This window comes from Vombatus ursinus, unplaced genomic scaffold, assembly GCF_900497805.2.
Source record: "Vombatus ursinus unplaced genomic scaffold, bare-nosed wombat genome assembly UNPS02015255.1, whole genome shotgun sequence".
Lineage (NCBI taxonomy): Eukaryota > Metazoa > Chordata > Mammalia > Diprotodontia > Vombatidae > Vombatus > Vombatus ursinus.
In genome coordinates this window covers 23,574,373-23,597,862 of record NW_020955033.1, presented here as the reverse complement: position 1 = coordinate 23,597,862, position 23,490 = coordinate 23,574,373, and the positions used below count along the sequence as shown (strand labels likewise).

Sequence of the window (23,490 nt, the reverse complement as noted above, 5' to 3'; positions counted from 1 at the left end):
CCCTAATATCCCTCCCCAGGAATCTACAGAGAGAATGAGTGCAATGACATCAGGCCGCAGCTGCCAAGAGGTGACACACCCTTCCCCCTCCCCCAGTACCCGTTTCCCCTACCCCTAAGACTGTCCTGGGGATTAGAAAACAACTAGGGAGCAAAGGCCCTCAGCCCAGAGTCTGAGCCGGAAGTGAGGTCACGCTCCTGAGTGGGTGGGGTGGGGGAGGTGCGCTTACGTAAGCGAAAGCGCTGAGAGGGAGGGCCAATGGGAAGCGATCGTCGCCGGGGTGAGGGCGGAAGAGAAGAGGTTCAGTTCCGGACTCCGCCGTCGCCATCTGTCACCTCAGCCTCCGGCTCCCGCTGCCGCTGACTTGACCGGGTCTCGCCGCTGTCTCCGCCTCCTCGTCCTAGATCTCTACGGTGCTCGCTCTCTCTGCCGCTTGCTTCTCTGTACCTGCATCCCCTGCAGATGGATCTAGTCGGTGTCACCACTCCTGAGCCCAGGCCAGGGTCGGCTTGGGGGCCTAACAAGGTGAGGGGCGGGGAGGGTTAGCAGCCTGGGGATGGTGGCGACGACCCTCCCAGAAACAGCAGCCCCTCCTTCGAGTCTCAGAGACCCTGAATCGGAAGTCTTCCCTCAGGCGAAGATGTGAGGGAGTCCTTGGTTCTTAGAAAAGGAGGAGAGGCTAATGGGGGAGGGGCTTCCCCGTCGGGACGGAGATCTGGGGAGGGGGGCGGAGATGAGCTGGAGTGAGAAGAGAAAACCGCGATTGCCCGAGATCCTCGTGTGCCTGTAATGGGGAGGCTTTTTTCTCTCCTCGAAACTGCGGAGCGTTGGCTTCTGGGCCTTCCCAACTCTTTCCCTTTTTGAAGCTCTCCGTAATCGCTTCCCCCTCCATTGTGTCGTTTTGAGAAAGGAGCTGGAAACGTTGGTAATTATAGACCAGCTCTCCCGAGGGTTGGCGGTCTGATGTTTGTAGTGGCCAGTGATTGCTAGAATTCTTCCTGCCTCCCTCCCAGCAAGCGTAAGGGGCCCTTCACAATTCTTTTTAAACGTCGACGTGGTAAAGGTAGCACTAGGCTTTCCCCATCCAGGGCCAAAGAAGTACTGATGTTTTCTTAGTTTTCAATGTGAGTCGTCTACTTATGAGCTGAAACCTAATACTTAACATTTCACATTTTCTCTTTTCATGATCCGTTGTCAAACAGGGTTATTAAACAAACCCAGAATGAATCATTGTATAGGAGAATGAATCACCATTTCTTTCTGTCCTCATATAGGTTGTGATGTGTGTGTGTGTGTGTTTTAGTTTACTGATTTTGTTGCCAACAAATAGGTGAAGAGATAAAAGTTCTGGTTTCAAAAGTTGCTTTTATTTACTTTGAGTTCGTGATCGCTTAGAGGATCTTATATGGGACTTTAGGTTACATATCTTCCTAAAAGGAAGGAATAATTTGGTGAAAAAAAACCAACAACATTTAGCTACAGGTGAATTTAAAGAAAATAAGTTTGTATTCATTTAAATGACTATAGAAGTTTTTTTTAAAGTAACAAGAATCACCTTAGCTTCATCTGAACCATGTTAGTGAGTTTTTTTGTTTGCTGACTGATAGAGTGAGTTTTACATTAGGTATCTGGACCTATTCATCAAGGCCACTAGTAGTATAGAAGAGATACTAGATGGTATTTTTAGTCTCTCATGACTTTACATTTTTCAGGAAAGCACTTAAAGTCTTTAAATAATACAAAGAAAAATTAAACACTTAATCCTTTCAAATATTGAATTGACGTAAAACATACTTTCCTGTGTTTGGAAGAAAGAAGTATTATCCCACAGTATTATGTATGAGCATGAATGAATGACTGAAAAAGCACTTACAGCTTATTAAGCAGCCCATTGCTTCCTGCCAAGAAATTGAGATACAAATCAAAACCAGAGGGTTCCTGCTTTTCAAAGTGAAGCTTTATGTTACTGGGTGTTATTGACTCCCCTATGTGGGTGGGGCACAACACAGGTAGGGAAGTAGGATCCAAAGAAGGGCATTTTGGTCCAGAAAGTTACAGGGATGGTGAGGTGAGCCCTAGAGAGTATATTGACACACCTCAAGCCAGGAACTCTGGCGGAATTGATTTTTTTATAATTCCAGACCTGGTGAGCTAGAGGAAAGGAAAGGTACCCAAGCCAGCAAGATAGCTGTGGAGAAGATGGGGACAGTAAGAGATAAAATGAAAAATTGTGATGGAGGGTTTTCCTGAAAGTAATTCAGAAAAGCAGGCTCTTTCCCCCACCTCTCCCCCCAACAGAAGTTCCTTTGTTGCTTAATCTCTGCTTAAGGTTAAGTGTGTTAATTAATTTTGTGTATTTCTTTTGATGAGTTACTCAATTTAAAAATAATCCGAGTATAGTAGTGTTAATAAATACTAGTTAAGCCAGACAATTGCTGTAATGAAGCTGACAAAGAATGTGAAGAAAGACAAAATTTGCTCTAATTTTTAGAGAAAATATTTTTATAAGCTGTATTAAATGGGTGGAGATGATGTATTTGGATTTGTCTGTGGTCACATCTACAAAATTACATTTTAGTCTGGCTGTTTGAGTGCTTAGGTAGTAGGGTAAAAGATGAAAGGTACACAGTAAGATATAACCCTTGCCCTTTAATGAATAGGAAGAATATTTCTTAGTAAGAAACTTTATGCTTAATGGTAGGAATGTGTTTATTAAATTTAGAAACAACGAAGCAGTAATCTTAGTTGTTAGAGAGATTTTTGGAGAATATTCACTAAATCATGTATTTATTTAAATAACTTTTATGGGCCCGGCACTAGGAGTCCAGAAGCAAATCTTTTACAGCCGTTGGTCTCCAGCTTACATTCAGTTGTGGAAAACAGGGAGTACGTACATTTGTACGAGTTTATACAAAGTAATTTTGGGAGAGAAGCACTAACAGGATGGGGAGAGGGAGATCAGGAAAGACCTCATGCACAGGAGGTGGTGTTTGAACTGAGCTTTGAAGGAAGTGAGGGACTAAAAAGAAGTAGCACATTGTAGACATATTGGTATTATTAGATAAACTTGGAAAGGTAGGAGGAAGTCAAGTTGTGGATGACTTTGAATGCTAGTTTGAGTTTAAATTTGATCCCATAGGCCCATCCCTGGCCTATGGTGATGTCCCAAGTCCCCTTAAAAATGTCTATACCCCTCTTTGGGTCTATAAGCTAATGTCTTGATTATTCCTGAACAGAATTAGTTGATAGTTGGCTAATTGTAAGAATGAGAGAAATGAATTCCTAGAAATTCTGAGAGCACCAGAAGAGAGAAAATGAATGTGGAAGAATGTCAAAAACAAACATTGCCTTGGACCAGTCTGGCAATTCCACTAAATCATCTCTATACTATTTTATAATATTTGCATTAAATTGTTGACACATACTTAGGTAGTACATAGAATTGCAGGGGATCTATATCTAATAAAATTGCTAGTTTTTGAATATTAATCTTGGTGGTGGGTATGAAGAGCATGTTGGAAAGGGGAAAGAATAGCAACTAGACCAGCAATGAGACTGTCATCTAATCATGAGGGACTATTATGTACTAAGTGGTTGTGATGGAGAAAGAACAAAGATGACATATATTATTAAGAAAATATTAACAGATTGTACATAAGTATGTGTCAACATGAGTAATGAGAAAAGGAATGCTGACCTGGCTGAGGAGAGCAGGTCAGAAGCAGATGGCAAGGTGACCTGGGGGGATAGTTGGATGGTGTGTGTAGAATTGTCTATGGAGATTTGAAACATAGCTCCTGGAGGCTTAGTTTGGACTATGCTAGTTCAGGTGAGAAGAAGCAGGATATCAGCAGCAGGGCAGAAGGCTAGATGGGCCTGGGCTTAGAGATCAGCACAGTCTTAAAGGTGAAAACCCTAGTGCCAAAGGCAGGGGAGCCTGAGATCCTTTCAGAAAGAGCTGGGATTCTCTCTTTTTTTTTTAATTTTTTTTTTTACATTTTTATTTAAAGTTTTGAGTTCCAAACTCCATCCCTTCCTTCCTCCCCCCTTCCCCAAACAGTAAGCAATCAGATGTAGGTTATACATGTGCAGTTCATTTCCATATTAGTCAATTTGTACAACAAGGCTAGAATAAAAGAAAAAAATGAAAGAGTGAAAAATAGCATGCGTCAGTCTGTATTCGGTCAATATCAGTTCGTTCTCTGGAGGCAGATAATATGCTTCATCATTAACCTTTGGGATTGTCTTGGATCATTGTATTGCTGAGAGTAGCTAAGTCGTTGACAGTTGCTGTTACTGTATACAGCATTCTGGTTCTGTTCACTTCATTGTGCATCAGGTCATGCAAGTCTTTCCAGGTTTTTCTGAAATCATCCTACTTGTCATTTCTTATAGCACAATAATATTCCATTATGCAGCTTCTTGAGCTGTGTCCCAATTGATGGGCATGGGATTCTCTTAAGATTATTGAAGTTAAGAAAATGCTTAAGTTAGATCCAGAGTTAGTTAGATCACTTCCAGGGTGTCAGAGGTGATTCACTCTAGAGTTTCAAATATGAAGAGCCAATTACAGGGGCAGAGGCTAGGAAAGATAAGTTTAGTTTGGGACATAAAGAGCTCAAGGCAACAACTTGACTGATTTTATATATGTACACATATATGTATTTATATACTTGAATAAATTTATCAGTTGTTCAGATGGCACATTAAATTAAGGGTTCTTAACCTTTTTGTGTATCACAGACCTTTTTGGTAGTATAGTGAAGCTATCGACCACTTCTTGTAATCATGTTTTTTGCCTACATTCATAATTAGAGGAAATACTAAATTTTGGTTAGAAATTGGTGAAAATGAAAGTGTAATCTTTTTTTCCATTCTGGTTCATAGGCCCTTTGAAATCAATTCAGGTCTATGGACTGTAGCTTAAGAACCCCTACATTAGAGTCAGGATCCAAAAAGGTTTTGACAAGCTACCATACTGGCCAGAATATAATAAAATGGTATTGAGTAGGGATGGAGGAAATATATCAGGATAGCAGTTTGTCTGAAAAAGATCTTAGTAGGCTTGAGGCTCAGAATGAGTTAAAAGTGATTAAGACAGCCAGAAAAGCTAACATGATCTTAGGCTGCATTAAAGAGAGACAAGGTTATCTGGGAGTGGGAAGGAGGAGTATAGCAGTAGCAGTGACAATAGCAATAATAATAATAATAATTAGCACTTATATAGTGCTTCAAGATTTGCAAAGAGCCGTACATACATTATTTCATTTGATTCTCACGACAACCCTGGGAGGTAGGCACAGAGTAATTATAGATGAGGAAACTGAGATATGTTGAGGTCAAATGACTTGCCCATTAAGTGTCATTAAGAGGCAGAATTTGAACTTGGGTTTTCTTGTCTTCAAGTCCACTATTTTTACTTACTACAGGAAGTAATAGTCCCTCTCTACTTTGTTCTAGTCACACTCTATCTGGAGTGTTCTGTTCAGTTATGGCTGGATGCCATATTTTAGGAAAAACATTGATGTATTGGAAAGTGGCCAGGAAAGGGTGACTAAGAGGTTAAAGGGCTCAAAATCATTCTATAAGAGGACTGGTTGAAGGAAATGGTCATGCTTAGCCTAGATAAGAGAGGAATTAAGGGGTGAGAATTGGAGGGGGGAGTGCAGGTAATGATTGAAGATAAAGAACTTTTAAGTGTTTGAAGGGCTGTTATATAGAATGAGTATTAGACTTGCTCTACTTGGCCTCAAAGGGTGGAATTAAGAATAATGAGTAGAAATTGGAGTGGTAAATTTAGGCTTCTAAGGAAAAATGGGCATATCAGTCAGTTACATTTATTAAGTGCTTAATATGTGCCAGACACTATGCTAAGCACTGGGGGATACAAATATGGAGGAAAAAGGAAAGACAGTGTCTGCCCCCAAGGAGCTTACAATTTAATAGGGAAAGGACAGTATGCAAAGGAAGCCAAAAGGAAGGATTGGAGGAGGAAGGTATCTGTCCAGAGCTGCTTAGCCAGGTCAGAAATGAAGAGATGGTTGACTTGGGTTCCCCCTTTACGTGGAGGTTTGGGGAGGAGCTCTTTGTTCCACAGAGCCCAGTCAGAGAGGAAGAGGGTACTCAGGGTGTTAATGAGGTGATACACTCTCACAGAATGATAAGATTCCTGATGATGACGTTCCTGGGAGCAGAGCCAAGTCCAAAGGAGCAGGTGGGAAATGAGAGCACACTGATGGTACAGCTGTCAAGAACTGCAAGGGTCCCTTTTTGAAGAGCTCTTGCAATAATATGTATTTGTTTACCATATTTGGCCTTCTTCTTTTTTCCTGAATGTTATAATTGATTTGAGACTGGGTCTCCCTATTTTGCTCAGTCTGGAAGTGCATTAGCCCCTCAAGTACTCCAGTCTCTATGTCTATTGGCACAGGAGCTTTGACCTGTTGATGTTTCCAACCTGGGCCACTTTTGGGAGTTGGGTGGTCCCTCTGTTCATATTGGTAGTGGATTTAGTGAAAACACTCAATTGGCATAGTCCACTGGAGCTCAGAACTCTGGGGTTCAAGTGTTCCACTAGCATCAGACTCCTCAGTCGCAGGGATTACATTATGTACTATTTCTACCTTGTAATTGATTTTTAAGAGACAATATTTTGCTTTTGGACTCAGGTGTTTAATTTCAGAAGTTATCTTACTAAATGTGAATATTCTTCAATCTGTAAGATATAAATCTACATTTGGTGTTACTTGGTAAAGCATGCTATGATATAGAAACAAAAGCTAAGTTATAAATTGTGAAATATAATTAAATTTTCATTTGTCTTATAGTGTCCTTGGGGCACCCCTCAAAACACAATATCTTGTTCCTTGGCTGATGTAATGAGTGAACAATTAGCTAAAGAGCTACAATTAGAAGATGAAGCTGCCGCTTTTCCAGAAGCTGTTTCGTAAGTATAATTTGCCAAGAACCCTAATTTTCTAGTGATATAATTGTTAAAGGACCTAGGTTCACATTCTTGCTCTACCCTTCTACCTATGTAAACTTAGAAAGTAAGCCAGCATTTATTAAATGCTTATTATGTGTCAAGCACCATTCTAAGCACTGAGCAAAGCCACTTTGGGGGGCCTCAGCTCCTTCATCTATAAAATGAAAGAGTTGGACTACATGTAAGCACGTGTGCCTGTATGCCTTCTAGCTCTAAATCTATGACTATATAAACAATTCTTTTTAGACTTTATCTTATTGAGCAAAATGAGCTGCTTTTTCTTTCTTTCCTTTTTTTTTCTTTTTAGGCAATTGAGGTTAAGTGACTTGCCCAAGGTCACACAGCTAGTAAGTGTCAAGTGTTTGGTCTGAGGCTAGATTTGAACTCAGGTCCTCCTGACTTCAGGGCCAGTACTCTATCCACTGCACCACCTAGCTGCCCTGAGCTTCTTTTTCTAAAAAGCAGTTTTAGATACTGGATAGTGAAGTAGAGCCAAATTATGGCCAAAATATGTGTAGTGAATCTATTTCTCATTGTTTCCCTTTGTGAGTAGGAGACTAGTGAAGCTATCATTTCTTTGGATTTCCATATGGGCCATTTTGCTTTTTGTTCCATCATTCCACTCCCAAACTGACCAACCATCTCTTAAATGTTATATCATTGGTCACAGGGGGAACTGAGAGGGGTACTACAGTCATCCCTTCCACATCTTGACTTTCTCCATAGTGGTTTCATTATGTTGCAGGTTGGCATAAGAAATTAAATGGGAATTTTTTTGTGAGTTTTGCAGAAGCCGCAGACAACAAACACATCAAGGCCAGCAGATGACGAAAAGTTTAGAAATTCAGAAATGCATAAAATATATGTATAATATAATATCAACCCAAATTTTATAATGAGGTACTGTAAACACCCCATAAAAGAAAAAATTCAGACTTCTTCTCTGGGAGGAAGGGAGGGCCAAAAATTTTTACATGAATTTTCCAGATCACAGGGGTGCTGCACCCCTAACCCCTGTGATGTGGAAAGGATAGCTGTATTTAGTAGTTGGATTTACCCTTTCACCATTGCTAACTATGTCCTGGAAAATGGTTTTCCTGAGGACATTGAATCATCTTTGTACTTAAAGGATTTTATGAGTTTTATATTTTCTTATTTCGGATAGTGTTGCTGAAGGACCTTTTGTTACTGGAGAAAATATTGATACTTCTAGTGATCTAATGCTGGCTCAGATGCTGCAGATGGAGTTTGACAGGGAATATGATGCCCAACTTCGGCGTGAAGAAAAGAAATTCAATGGAGATAGCAAAGGTACTGTTCTGTTGTATGAACTCCATTGGCTGGTAGAAAATGTGTATAACATTTTACTAAATAAATCTTCAAATGTTTTATGTCTTTTAAGTTTCCATTTCCTTTGAAAATTATCGAATGGTGCATCCTTATGAGGACAGTGATAGCTCTGAAGATGAAGTTGACTGGCAGGACACTCGCCATGATCCCTACAGAGCAGGTACCAGGTTTATATTCGCTTTGTGTATGTTGAGGGTGGAAGATCATCAGTGAAGAGGGAGGAGGGAGAGACCTCTTTTTCACTTCTTACGTTCTTTCTCGCTCTCTTTTTTTTTTCAGCTATTTTCCATTTTCTGTTTTGTCACTGGATTCATGAACTAGAAATGAGTGACTGAAAATTCACCATTTAGTTTACCTGTCTTTTAGATTTAAAATATTGAATATTTCAGGTTATTGTTCATTATTTGTTTCCCTTGCCTTGGTCACCTATAGCTAAACCTGTTCCTACTCCCAAAAAGGGTTTTATTGGAAAAGGAAAAGATATTACCACCAAACATGATGAAGTAGTGTGTGGAAGAAAGAATACAGCACGAATGGAAAATGTAAGTTATTGAATATGTGTCTGCCTTCTAGAACATGGGTCATAAGACTATGGTCTCCAGGTCACTTGTATTTAAAAATGTAAAAGCCATTCTTAGCTCTCAGGCCATCAAAAAAGTGCCATGTTCTAAAAGCATGTTTAATTGAATAAGAAGAAATATAGAATACTTACGGGAAACGTTTAATTTTTATTTAAAAAAAAACACTTCAGTTGACAGAAGAAACTTTTGCAAAAACTTGAATGCAAATGAGAATTTCAGGGAACTTTAGATCAAAATGATACATTTATTGCTTAAACTCAGGGATCACAAGTATCTTGGTAGATAATTCTATACCTTAAGCTTTTCAGTTTGAAAACCAGTTTCATCTTAGTGTGAAAAATGCTACAGTTGGTCACTTTGGTTTTCTGAAAAGAATTATTATAGTTGGTAGTAAGTGAATATTAGTTTTTTTGTGTGTAATATTTATGGGTTCTAATGTCTTGTAAACCCTAGTACCAAGGAAATATAGGAAAACCTAGAAATAAAAAAATATAAGAAATGTTTGCATTATTTAGATCTTCTATCACGTTTTAAGTTCTTAGTATTTAGGGCTGAACCTTAGTAATCCTTTATATTGTAGCATAACAATAATAACATCTTAAATTTTCATTGGTAGTTTGCACCTGGGTTCCAGGTAGGAGATGGAATTGGGATGGATTTAAAACTACCAAATCAGGTCTTCAACGCTTTAAAACAACATGCTTACTCTGAGGAACGTCGGAGTGCCCGTGTCCATGAGAAAAAGGAACATTCTACAGCAGTAAGCGTTCTCAAATTCTTGTGTCCTTGGTGAAAAGACATAGCCTAAACACTTCACTTTGGTTTTAGAATATTTACTTTTTTTGGTAATATCTTTTAACAGGAGAGGCAGCATATCATAGATACGCTGTCTCTTGAGTCAGGAAGACCTGGCTTCATTTCCTGCCTCTGACACAGAATGACTGTGTGAACCTGGGCAAGTCACTTAACTTTTCAATGCCCCAGGCAACTCTAAGACTCTGCATTGCAGAGCTGGTGGCAATTTGAATTGGTAAAGGGACTTTGCTCTCTTAGTGTTCCTCTGTGAATGAAATCAAAGGACTGGACCAAAAATTTTTTTTAACAAGATTGGGCCTTTCAAATCAAAACTGCAAATAATTTTTAAAAAGCACTTAACTTTCTAGATTATTATTTCCTAATTTACTGTAATTTTTACATGTTCAGTATTAAAGTAAAACATATAGTCTATATACTGATGAATATTTCAGGATTTTTTCATTCAAAAAAAGATTAATTTTATTTAACTCTTTTTATATTTATAATCAAACTTTAGTAGTACATATGAGTTACATTAGAGATACATTTAAGTAGCAAGAAAATTAAATGACCAAACCTGTTGTCAGAATGTGGGAGAGAGAAAAACCTAATCATACTTGAAAGAGTATGAAAATATTTCCACTTTGGGGGCGTATGGTTGAGTAATCTTTTGCATGTGTAATTCTTTATTTTTACAGGAAAAAGCAGTAGATCCTAAAACACGTTTACTTATGTACAAGATGGTCAATTCTGGAATGCTGGAGACAATCACTGGCTGTATTAGTACAGGAAAGGAATCTGTTGTCTTTCATGCATATGGAGGGAGGTAAATAAGCAAAATATTCTTTTTTTTTTTTTAACACATGAAAGATCAGGAACTGCTTTATTTCATTCATCTTACAAATAAAACTTCTTTGTGTTGTTTGATGAACTGAAAGGAATGAATGAATGGCTTTCACTCCAAACAATTTTTACTAATTTGTACTTCAAATTATCTGTTATCCAAAAAACTGAAGTTGTCAGAGAGGGAAAACTCCCAACCCCGTTCTTCGTTTGATCCAACCAAACTCTCCTTCTTCCTTTTCCTTACACATGACATTGCATCCCAGTCTCTGTGCTTTTTCACTGGCAGCCCCACATCCCTAGAATAGATACCCATCTCATAGAATATTTTTCTTCCTTTAAGACACAACTCAAGTACCATCTTCTGTATGAAGCCTTTTCTGACCCTCACTACTACTGATTTCCTCCTTCCCAAACTGTCTTATATTTAACTACTGATTAATGTATTTGAATTTGTTATTTTTATATTTGTGGTATACATACCATATATTCATATATACCATATGTTTATATATACCAATTATATATAAACCATATATGTATAAATCATATATGTGTGTGTATACACCCCCTCATAGCCTCCTCCATTAGAATGTATTTCTTTATTTGTACTTTTATCCCCAACAACTTAATGATCACTTAATGAATCCTTGTTTATTGATTGATGGATTGACATACAACCGCTTTCCAGTGTGCCTGTGCTTCTCCTGTCATATTAGGGAAAGCCTCTGAAACAAAGGTTAGAGGAATCAATAAACGATGGTTAGTTTTCCAGACCAGTCCACAAAAGGTTATTTAACTTACAGTTGCCCCTAAAATGAATTCTGAGACCCTTCAACTCCCCACAGTCAAATACAAAATTCTCTGTTTGGTATTTAAAGCTCTTCACAATCTGACTCCTTCCTATCTTTCCAGTATTCTTACACTTTACTCATTTCCCCATAGTCTATGATCCAACCACTTTGGCCTACTTCCTTTTCCTTACAAATGATATATTACCTCTTTTCTTCCTTTCTTGTACTCATTTTCCTCTTTGCCTAGAATGTTCTCCTTGCTCACCTCCCCTTCTTAGCTTCTCTGGCTTCCATTAAGAATCACTCCAAATCTTCCCCTCTGTCTACCCCCTATTACAATGCCTGAGATTTAATAGGTGCTTCATAAATAACTAATAAGCAAAATATCCTAAAAAAAAAAAATCTCAAGAGAGACTGTATGGGTCAAGGACACCTTGTTCCCCCTTATAGTGTTAGTTATTTATAAAGCTGTACTCTGTATATTTTAATACTTATTTTTGCTCAATGTGGCAGTGCCTTTGAGACCCCAGGGTCACTTTCATGCTATGATGATGCATTGAAGTGGCATTTAAAAGTAAAAGAATCCCTTTTTAAATAAAATGTTCATAAGAAACTATCTTTTTTTAACTGAAGGAAAGAGAAATATTTGAAAGCCTCTGTTACATATAAAACTCTTTTAGTTCATAATACCTGTGCTAGAAAATTTTTCTGACTTCATTAAGCTATATATACATATATATGTGTATATGTGTATATATATACACCCTAAAACCTCACATGAGCCAAATGGTGCAAAGAGATTTGCAAATCTGATAAATCCTGGTCTAAATACCAGGTTTCCTTTTGGGGGATAGAGGGGACTGGAGTCTAAATGGGGAAAGTGACTACTAAGAGCTTCTGTGATTCTTGAGATGGGGAATGGGGGCAAAAGTATACATTGTATACATTGTTCTGTTCCAGGAAAAGTGTTGCTAGGGCAAAAGATAGAAGGAGGTACTAATATTGACCTATTTTATATGTGTAGATCAACTTTCAGTACCTTCATTTTGAGATGCATTAGCTTACAGCATGCTTTTGCCCCTATTGTATGGGAAAAAGTAGAGTAGTTTTGAAGAGTTAGTTGGCTGTAAATTGTATGACACCTAGGCGAGGCAGATAAAACTTATCTGATAATAATGGACTATGGAGAGTCAGTTAATTCTTACATTATGAAGGAATAAAGAAAATTATTTATTAAGTATTTGGCAATATGCCAAACACTGTTAAGTGCTAGGTATACAATACAAAAAATGAGATGGTCTCTCACCTCACTAAGCTTTCATTCTAATGGGGGAGATAACAGAGGGAGATGGTAACCAGGGAAGGGAGTTAACGGTTTGGGAAGTAACAAAGCTAGGGAAAAAAGGGCTGTCCATGAGGTCTCTTTCCGGAGGAAATGGTAGTGTTGATTTGATTACTGTTCCTCAGAGCAAGAGGTAGAGAAGATACACTAGGATTCTGTTAGATGGCTGCTGCCCCTCCCCTGCCCCAAATATATTGCTTTTCTCAGTATAAACAGAGACAGGGAATACTTAGTTTTCATGTTAAAGAGAAGAGGAAAATTAAACACAAGGAGCATGCTGGTTTATATTCCCAGTCAATCTTTTTTAAAGCAATTACTACAATAGGTGCTATTGAGGATACAAAAGAGATAAGATATGGGCTTAGCCCTTGAAGGTTAATTATAAAGATACTATTACCAAGGCAACCTTTTTAGAAGATTAAGTATAACAGGGTGTTTAATTGGGTGATAGAGTTGAGGTATCTGAAATCCAGTGGCACCCAGGAGCTTATAGTCCTACAAGAGATGCTCTGCAGAGCCTTTTGTCCCTTTTTACTGATGACTATAATTACCTTAACAATTGTTAAGACAGACAAGTGTAGTGTAATTAAAGAAATGGTATAAATCAGTGATGTCAAACTCAATAGAAACAGATCCCTTTGAGGATTTAGAAAATCACATATTGATTTAGAAAACCACAAATTAACAGTCTGTATTATACTTTAATTTATTTTGTTAAGCATTTTCCAATACCATTTTGATATGGTTGGAGGGAATGAGTTTGAGGCCCAGTATAAACTGAAAACCTTTGAATCCAGTGATACAGAATTTAAGTATTATGGGACTTGAGGAAGAAGAATTAATGGAAGAGGAGAGGAAATTTGACCTCAAAACTAGAAAAATGGAGAGGAAAAACACAGAAGTATTGGGCCTTTCAGGTAAGGGAACAATATTAGGGAAGCATGAAGGTGATACTTTGAATTTTTCCCTTCTAGAGGCCTGTAGGGTAACTGCCTTCACATATATTTTAAGGCAACAGCTATCATGTTCTCTTCTTGCCCTCATCGCCACCTTACTTATTTCACCTGCTCATGGCATTTATTCAGTCTTACTTTCCCAGTTCTTTCAACAGTTTCTCATACATGTTCCCAGACCCTTGGCTCTCTGGTGATCTCTTGAAATGTCGTGCTCAGAGTGCTTCTGTCATGGTCTTACCATGGCAGACAGGCATGACAGTTACTTCCCTTGTTCTGCTAATGTGAGATAGAACAAGCTTTTTTGGCAGCCATGTCACTCTGTTGGCACACTGTCTTGTAGTCAACTAAGTTCTTTTTCATGGGAACTCTTTTCATGACTTCTCTCAAAACATATTTTGTTCATTATCAGTCTCAAGTGCAAGATTTTATATTTTTAAGGCCATTGTTCTATGCCACCTTTTGTCTTTATACAAGTAGCTGATGGAAGAATTGACCAGTTTGGGACAAAATACAGAGTCTTCTAGCACACCATTGGAAAATCCTTTCTGGTTGACATTGCTCATAATTTTTTGGTTATGAGTATTCAGCCATTAATGGATTAAAAACATATTAAAAGCTAACTACAAGTGTCAGTGTGCTAAGCACTGGGGATACAAATTTTAAAAGTAAGTTTTGGTCCTTGACCTCAAGGAGCTTATATTCTAATGGGGATAGATACAGAGAAGAGGTAGCCAGGGAGTGTTTTTAGTCCGAGGAGTCACAGAGAATGAGGATTTGATTCACCTGGCTTTCAGTCAGTTGAATTTTCCTTTAACCTGATCATGTGATTGGACTTTTACCCAAGCCACATTTTCCTTACTTGCTGGCACAGATGTCATGAGAAACTTTGGGCCATTCTGAAATAAAGATACACATGTTCACAGCATCTTCCACTCTACCAGTCTGATGATAATATGAAAAAGGACTTGAGGGGGCCCAGATTATCAGTTTTAGGTATACCAAATAATGAATTGCTCATATAATCAGAGACTTGGAAAATACCTGGAAAGGTCATTTTGTTTTCCTCTTATTTTATATCTATCACACCTAGTCTACAAATAGATGAGAATCTAGCCTCTTTTTAAAATATCATTTATTTGTTTCTTGGGTTTATTATCAGAACCATTAAGGGGGAAATTATATTTCTGAGTCCTGCTGAAAAATTATTGTCATCCAGCTGAAAATTGTCTATTAAAACCACAGTTTTCATGATTGAAGATTTATGGACCTTTTTTGAGGAAAAAAAGGTTTGATAGTTTCTCAAAATAGGAGTGTTCTTTTGAAGTTCTGTTCTGCTCAAAGACTTGTTTTATCTTAGAATATTCAGTTAGAAAAGGCCTTACTTGGGATCTGGAAACATGCACTGACTTGACTTTTTTTTGCCCTTTATGTATTAGCAGGGAAGATGGGAAAGAAGATAGTAAGGTTATACCTGCAGAATGTGCCCTAAAGGTATTTAAAACGACTCTTAATGAATTCAAGAATCGGGACAAATACATTAAGGATGATTTCAGGTTTAAAGATCGCTTCAGTAAATTGAATCCACGAAAGATCATCCGCATGTGGGCAGAAAAAGAAATGCACAATCTAACAAGGTACAGAAAATCAAAAGGCCAAAAAGGGATCTTGGGTTTCTGTCACCATTGTTTTAGGCATCCTGAATGTCAATTTAAAGACTGCTAGATAAGGAAACTTCTTGATCTCTCGTCACAACAAGAGTTTTTAAATACCACAGTGAAATGTTTTCCTTTTTGTTATAACGTTCCCAAAACCCAAATGAAAAAATTTTCTCCTTGCATTGAGAAAATGTAGAGCAACTGGGCATTTTACCCATGTATAAATCCTTTTTTTCACTGAGCTACTTTTTAAAATTCAGCTTACTTTTCTACAGGCTAAATAATCTGTTTTCATTTACATTGGTACCAAATTAGATACTGAAGATTTTCTTAAGCTTTTGTGTTAGATGTAATACAAAATATTTGTAAACTTTTATGACAGAATATTTTCATTTTGTTAGTTTTAATTTTCATTGTATTTGTAATTCAGATTTATGTTTCACTAAACAATTTAGAGGTAGATGAAAGCTTGGAGATCATGTTTCCAACTCTCTTATTTTACAGCTAAGAAAACTAGGGCTCTGAGAGATTCGGTGACCTGTGTTAGATCACACAGCGAGTTTTGTGCCAGGGCCAGAATGAGGACCCTTATCTGTTGATAGTTCTTTCTGTTTTACCCTGCTGCTTCTCAGGACAGTTTACAAGTTATAATAGATCTCAAGTAAATATGTTTCATGGTGACTTCTCATCATGTTGTGACTTGTTTTTGCTTTTTGAAGTATATATTTACTTAAATGCAAAAGTTAGAAGATGAAATTTATGAGGCACAAAATGATAAATACTAAGTAAAAGGTTTTTTTGGGGGGGGTGTTTTGTTTTTGGTTTTTGTTTTGTTTTGTTTTTGTGAGGCAGTTGGGGTTCAGTGACTTGCCCAGAGTCACACAGCTAGTGTCAGGTGTCTGAAGCTGGATTTGAACTCAAGTCCTCCTGACTCCAGGGCCAGTGCTCTATCCACTGCACCACTTAGCTGCCCCAAGTGGTTTTTGTTGTTGTTGTTGTTGTTTTTTAATATACATTTTTGCTGAGATATAGTTGTCTGATCTTTTAAAAAACTGCCCTTGATGATTTTTTTCCCCATATCCAGAATGCAAAAGGCTGGTATCTCTTGCCCAGAAGTTGTAATGCTTAAGAAACACATTTTGGTCATGTCTTTTATTGGCAAAGATCAAGTCCCAGCTCCCAAACTAAAAGAAGTAAAACTCAGTAGTGAAGACATGAAAGAGGCCTACTATCAAACCCTCCATGTAAGTTGAAATTTTCCTTTATATTTTTAAAGAAACTTCCTTTTACATTTCTACATTTTCAGGTTTTGAGGTAACAAGCTGATGTTACACTGTAGTTTTGAGGAGTTTTTTGCTCATATATCTGAAGTTATAGAGAGATGTGTATGTTTCTAAATAGTTGGATAAATGAATACCTGGGGTGCTTTTATATTTTCTTTCTATCAATAGCAATTACTAGCAGAGAAACATGAGATATGATAATTTGGTATTCATTCTATCCCCCAAACTTAACCAAATAAAATTTAATATTATTGTATATTTATAAAAATGTAGTATCTCATTCCTTTATTTATACCATAAATGCTACAGCTTAAAAACATAAAAATGTTTTTGCTTTTGCAGATACTTTTAGAAGGGGTACTTTAAATATTTTTTTTGTAAAACCAAAGATTTTCCCCCTTGGCACATATATGTTTTTAAAAATGGCTAGCTAGGGGATAGATAAGAGGGAACAAAATTTAGAATATGTTTCAGTGCTCCACTCTTTTATCAGTTACTTTTCTAATTGAATAATGAGGGGGAGCATTTTTGTTTTTGCATTTCCCTCGGTGTCCTGGGCTGAACTTGGCTTAGACCAGTCACCTGTCAGAGTAGGTTCAATACTGGAACAAAGTGAAACACCAAGAGATCATTCAAGAGTTAACAGAAGGAGTCGTACTTAGCCATAGCAGGAGGAGGATATTCAACAGGGAACAGTGTTGAGGAGGCCCTGAATTGATTCAGCTGAAGAAAGCTCCCTTGCCTGAGTTGCCCTAAGGGATCCTCCAACCAAGTAATTCTTGGAACTTTTTATGGGTGCTTTGTACCCAGGTGACCAGGAGGGATGTTGACAGCTTGAGCCTTTGATGCCTGAGCTAATCAAGACTTGAGGATGGTCTCAATAGTTTTAAAAGAAAAATTAACCTAACTTGCTTGGGGTTGGGAGTAGGGGTTTAGGATATTGTACCTATCACACTTGGGAAATGGATTTCATGTTAAAGTAGGATGATAGGAGGTGCTGGGTCTCAGGTCAGGAAGACTCATCTTCTTTCCTAAGTTCAAATCTGGCCTCAGGCACTTACTAGCTATGTGACCCTAGACAAGTCACTCAACCCTGTTTGCCTCAGTTCCTCATTTGTTAAATGATCTGAAGAAGGAAATGGCAAACACTCCATGATCTGTGCCAAGAAAACCCCAATTGGGATCATGAAGAGTGGGACATGACCAAAAAACGACTGAACAACAAGATGATAGGAACATAAAAGTGTTATCAGAATTATTTTTCCCCCATTTAGTTACAAAACTGATTTGACACCTTTCCCTAAGTGCTTGTCCCTCCCCCACAGATGATGCAGCAGTTATATAAGGAGTGCAGTCTCGTCCATGCCGATTTGAGTGAGTACAACATGCTGTGGCACGCTGGAAAGGTGAGAAGTTCATAGTCCATTAATGTCATTTGCACAGTTGTAATGGAAACTTCCTATATAGATAGTAAATCACTTTGTCCCTTGCCTTTGAACTAGGTCTGGTTGATTGACGTTAGTCAGTCTGTGGAGCCAACCCATCCTCACGGTCTGGAGTTCTTGTTTCGAGATTGCAGAAATGTATCACAGGTGAGAATTAAATGATGGGAGGGTTAAAGGAGAGTGTTGTTCATAACGAATGTAATTATAAAGCATTTTAAAAGGGGTAATATTTTCCTCACAGCCCTAGGAGTGAAGTGACTAGTTCTGTCCACCTGATAACAGACTCAGATAGTTGTTGAATAAGTCAGTTCAGTCAAAGTCATACTATTTAGTGGAGCGGGTTTTGAATTCAGACAAACAAGGAACAAGAAAAGCAAAGTCTTCTTGTGTGTTAAACTTGTGTTCTATAGTTTATGGAAGGAGGTAACATGTCAAATTAAATATTTTAGAGATGGAGAAAGAAAAAAGATTTAAAATAAGGCTTAAAGAAAATTAAATTTTTATGGAATATTATGGCTTGAATAATACACTACTATTACAGTTGTAGTGCGAAGGTACATTATAACCCAACATGTTCATCTTGGAAAAATTGATTTTAATATTTCAATGACTGACCTTGTATTTTGTCTTCTAGTTTTTTCAGAAAGGAGAGGTAAGTGAAGCCCTTGGTGAACGAGACCTCTTCAATGCCGTGTCAGGCTTAAACATAACAGCAGATAATGAAGTTGATTTCCTGGCTGAGGTGAGTGTTTTCAATGGCTGTGCAATTATTTGTCATGATAGACAAGGGCAGAACAGATATTTATAGGCCCTAGATAATTTAAAACCTTCACTTTGTCCTTTAATTTCAACTTTGTCTCCCTCAAGACCTCTAACAAGTAACAAAATTTGAATTTTCATTTCCTCCTGAGGGGATTTGACTAGATGATGTCTGAAATCTAAAGTTTGATTTTTTTTTTTAAATCTCCTTCCCCACATGCTCTGTTGAGAAACTAAAATAACCAAAACATAGCCGGCAGTGATATTTGATGCTACTGGTAAATATCTTTTCCTCTTTTCCCTTAAAGCTTCTAAGATACTATATTTATCTTTCACCTCCTCTTCCTTCCCTTCTTTCTGCCCCCTAAATTATTTATCCCTCAAAACTTAGTCTTCAGCCACCTACTCTTTGTTCAGCAAATGTTTGTGTATCTGTCATGTGCTTAGCACTCTAGTAAGCCATAAGGTTGAGTCAAATAATAACCCATGGTCCCTTCCCTCTGCTGAATCTATTATCTTTATGCTATTGATTGAAATGGACATATCCACCCTTGCCCTGTTCCCTAATTTTCAGTCTTTTTAACTGCCTGCCAAATCACTTTCTTGGCTGTAGCTGGCATTTTAAGCTTTGTGTTTCTAAAACAACTCTCCTCAGAAACCAGCTACCCCTCCAGATTTCCCCATTAGAAATAATTGTCATTCTGTTCTAATCTAATAAGCATTAAGTGCCTGCTATGTGCCAGGCACTGTGCTAAGTGCAGGTGATACAGTTCACAAAAAGACAATCCCTACCCTCAAAAGAACTTACAGTCTAATGTGGGAAGATGACCCACAAAAGGAGGTAGGAAATCAGGGGTTGGGAGTTGGGGAAGGAAGGTTGGGGGACCCAGCATGGGGGCATCTTGTTCTGTGGAGTTGAAACTAGGCTGAGCAGCAGAAACCGAGTGGAGTAAGCCTAAAAATCCAGTTTCTGCCCTCTATAAAGAAAGGCATTGGGAGGACTTTGGTATTCTACTAGTTCCACCAGTAACACAGATTCACACCTTCAGTAGAATCTTTGACGACTCCTTCTCCTTTATCACTCATTCTTCCTCCACCATCTGTTAAAACCCTTAACAAACAGGAAGTTCTAACACATTTCTTCTTTTGTAGTTGTGGCTTTCAAATCTGTCCTTTCCTATTTCTGATGGCATCACCCTAGTTCAAGCTTTCCTCATTTATTCATAGGTTTCATAGGAGTTAGAACTAGAAGAAGCCTTAGAGATTAGCTAGTCGACTGCTTCATTTTATTTATTTTAGGGTGGATAGTCAGTGTTTCTCTTACTACTTACTTGAAAGCAACATAATAGATCACAGGTATAAGTAACATTTTCTAGTTTCAAAGTTTATAGACATATCAGAAGATTACATGCTCTTTATATCCAATCAAGCATTTAATAAGCATCTACTGTGCCAGGCACTGTGCTAAGTTCTGGGAATATAAAGGAGAGTAAAAACAGTCGAATGGGGAAGACAGCATGCAAACAACCATGTGCAGATGAGATAGACAGAATACACTGGAGATGATCTCAGTGCAACACTAGCATTATGAGGGATCAGGAAAGACTTATTGAAGAAGGTGAGATTTTAACTGAGACTTAAAGAAAGCCAGGGTAGCCAGAAGGCAGAGATGAGGGATGGAAAGAATTTCAGGCATGAGGGACAGCCAGAGAAAATGCAGGGAATAGGGCGGTGGAGTGTCAGTGTGGGAAGAACCAGTTCAGGTTCTCTGCCAAAAATGGTCAGCTGTAAGTTAGGGAGATGATATCTTAATATTTCTAGTTAGTAGTAAGCACTGAGTGCTTTCAAATAGTTGAACTATTTGTATGAATATTCTATAGATTCATTCATCAACTCCTAGATAATTGAGAGGTGTATCTTCTTAAGGGGAAAACTTAATTAACCATTGTTCTGCAAATTTATTTTTTGTAAAATCCCATAAGTTGTAATGTAAATATGTAAAATGTTAGGTAGCATAGCTTAGCTATTTCTCTTTTGGGTAGAATAGCATTGGTTATTTCTTTATTGGAAGACAGGTTGTGAATATTCAAAATATCAGCTGCCAGTCTACCTGCAGAGAGAGAAGCTGCCAGAAACACCTTGGATTCATGAAGCGTTTCATTTTGAATTAATTTTTGATTGTTGTGCATTCAGAAACCCTTTACTATGGCCAGATTTTTTTGCAACCCCGTACGGGATGGCACCCCACAGTTTAAGAAGTGCTGAGTCCATTATCCACTCCACCCCTACTGCCTTTATTATCCTATAATTAGGCATGGGCTGGAATTGGCCCTCCATAAATGCTGGCCTGTCTGAAGTGTTTGTAGTTTTGAACTGTAACATCAGATGTAGTGTTTTAACAAGTCTCTTTTACATTTGAAATTTTAATTTTGTAGATAGAAGCTTTGGAGAAGATGAATGAAGATCACGTTCAGAAGAATGGAAGGAAGTCTGCTTCATTTTTAAAAGATGACGGAGACCCACCGATAACATGTGATGAATAACACCAACACTTGCTGCCTCTAACCGTGTTGGTGCAGTGGTGATTGTCACCTGCCAGTGGCAAGTGGAATTGTGGGTGACTTGAAATACCAAAAAAGGAAATACGAGGAGTGTACAATGGTGCTTCTGTGTTTTTTTTCCTTGGTGACCCATGTGCCAGATGTGTGGGGTTTTTAGCTTGGCACTGTAAGAATAGAATGTCACTACCTCTTATTATATGATTGGGCTAATTTAATTCTTCAGCTGCATTAGGTTATTGCAGCTGAAGTAGACATGATTTTTGCATGATTCAGGGCATAAGTGTTTTGGTGCATATTTTTTTAAATTTAGGTAACATATCTAAGTATGAAGAAAGGACAGCTATATTTGGAAAAAGAGAGTTTTAGCAGAATTTCTTCTCAGTTTTTCTTTTCAGTTTTCTCAATTTTTCTTCCCCAAACGAAGTACTTGGTCGTGGTTCTAAAGGGAAATGTGGGTCTTCCTTAGTGAAAGTGATGAATGAAAATTGTTTTGGAATGACTTGTGTGAAAGAGGCATTAGCTGTGTGTCCATTGGTACAATTGAAAATCTGATTCAGACTCGCACCTCTTCAAGGCAAAGCATCGTAGGTTCCTGAATAATTCCAAGTCACATTATATCCAAGAGGTTTAACTTGAATGTTTTACAAATTTCTTAACTTCTGGTTTTTCTACTTTTAGGCTTAATTTGATAAGGATAACGTACCTGCATTTTACCCTTAGAACTAAAATTTAAATTACTTGGGATGACAGAATTTGAGATTTAACCATGTTTTACATATTGTGGTGAAATTTTTATTTTAAAAATACAGTACATTTTACACTTTGCTCAATTGTAACTGTGTGAAGTTGAGAGGCACCCATTTATTTGAAGTGGCTCTAAGCAAGCTAACTGGAAGACAGTTGGAAGTAATCATATTAGTAAACAAAGCGGAATGCAACTCCAGGTACTACAATTTACATAAACCAGGACAGACTGTTTGACCTCAGTTTCAACAGAATGTTCAGCACTGACTAATTTCAGATTCTAAGAAAATCGATTGTATGCCTGGGCTGACAGTGAAGTTCATTATCTGCATCTTTGCTATTTTCTCAGAACTTAGGTAAAATTGGAACACCTTCTAAAACCCTTATTGGTTCTGTGTTAACATAAATTACATTTTTCTTGAAATAAAAAAGTAAAAATTAAATATTCAGACTTAAAAACTCTACTACATTTGAAAAATGAACCTGATGATTCCTTTTTCCTTCCTAGTAAAAGAAATCCTTTGTGTTGCTTTTTGCTGAATTCTAGAGAGATCCAGTCTTTGATAGATAATTCATTACTTCTGAAACATGTTCTTAGTACTCTGACAAGGGTTTTAAGATGACTGGTTATTTAATGCATTGTATAAATTAAGACAACTATCTAATTTTGAAAACCTTTAACATTTAAAAATTTTTGGTTTTATAACATACCCTGTTTTACAAAGAGCAGCAAACCATTGCTGTGTGACATTCTTGCAGTGTGCTGTGGAAAGTGCTCTTTTTTAAAAATTAAAAAAAAAAAGTCATTCATTCGATGGTGGTTTTTCCGTGTGGGTCCTTCTTACGACTTTTAACTCAAATCCCAGTTTACAAAAATTGGGGACGAGGGGAGCTAACTGACACCTAGTTTCTTCAGATTTATATTTCATTATTAAAGAAATAATTTATATTAAATTACAAGGAGATTTTCCCCTGCTCCAGAGGGAAAAGAAATATTTTTACATAAGAAGAGGAAGATAGGTAGTGAATACCTAATGAACTGACTAAAACAAGGAGTTGTATGATGACCTGAAACACAAATGAACATGCTATGAAAATGGAAACTAGGCCATTTTACCCCACTTTAATACAAAACACAGTATAGAAAAATCTTTAATATCCAACAAGGAGGAACTAGTTGCTGAAATGTAAGTAGTAGGTAGAAACTTTGGGGACAAGCAAAGCTGGTGGTGTCTGACAAACTAGTCTTAATTTGAGGGAAAGCAGTTTTCAAAAGCCTCAGAGACTGGGGAGAGGTAATCCAACTCCCTAAAAATATATAGGGGAATTCATCCGGAAAAGGATGGGAAGCCCTCAAAAAATAAAACTTCAAAATATAAAAAGAAACGATTCCTAGG

General features: G+C 37.6%; 1 protein-coding gene across 2 annotated transcripts; it reads left to right on the top strand.

Annotated features, from left to right (window-relative positions):
- The first annotated feature begins 298 nt into the window (after positions 1-298).
- LOC114031895 (serine/threonine-protein kinase RIO3) lies at positions 299-22,906 on the top strand. Of its 2 annotated transcripts, none has more exons than XM_027847091.1 (13): positions 299-525; positions 6,828-6,946; positions 8,151-8,296; positions 8,388-8,495; positions 8,768-8,877; positions 9,533-9,676; positions 10,410-10,537; positions 15,086-15,280; positions 16,386-16,545; positions 17,910-17,990; positions 18,087-18,176; positions 18,664-18,771; positions 21,224-22,906. In XM_027847091.1, exons 1-13 carry the CDS (start codon positions 463-465, stop codon positions 21,329-21,331), a joined length of 1,560 nt encoding a protein of 519 aa, XP_027702892.1. In that variant the 5' UTR covers positions 299-462; the 3' UTR covers positions 21,332-22,906. The 2 variants fall into 2 exon arrangements, with proteins under 2 accessions (XP_027702892.1, XP_027702891.1); XM_027847090.1 differs by having other exon boundaries at positions 300-525; positions 15,083-15,280.
- The last annotated feature ends 584 nt before the right edge of the window (positions 22,907-23,490 follow it).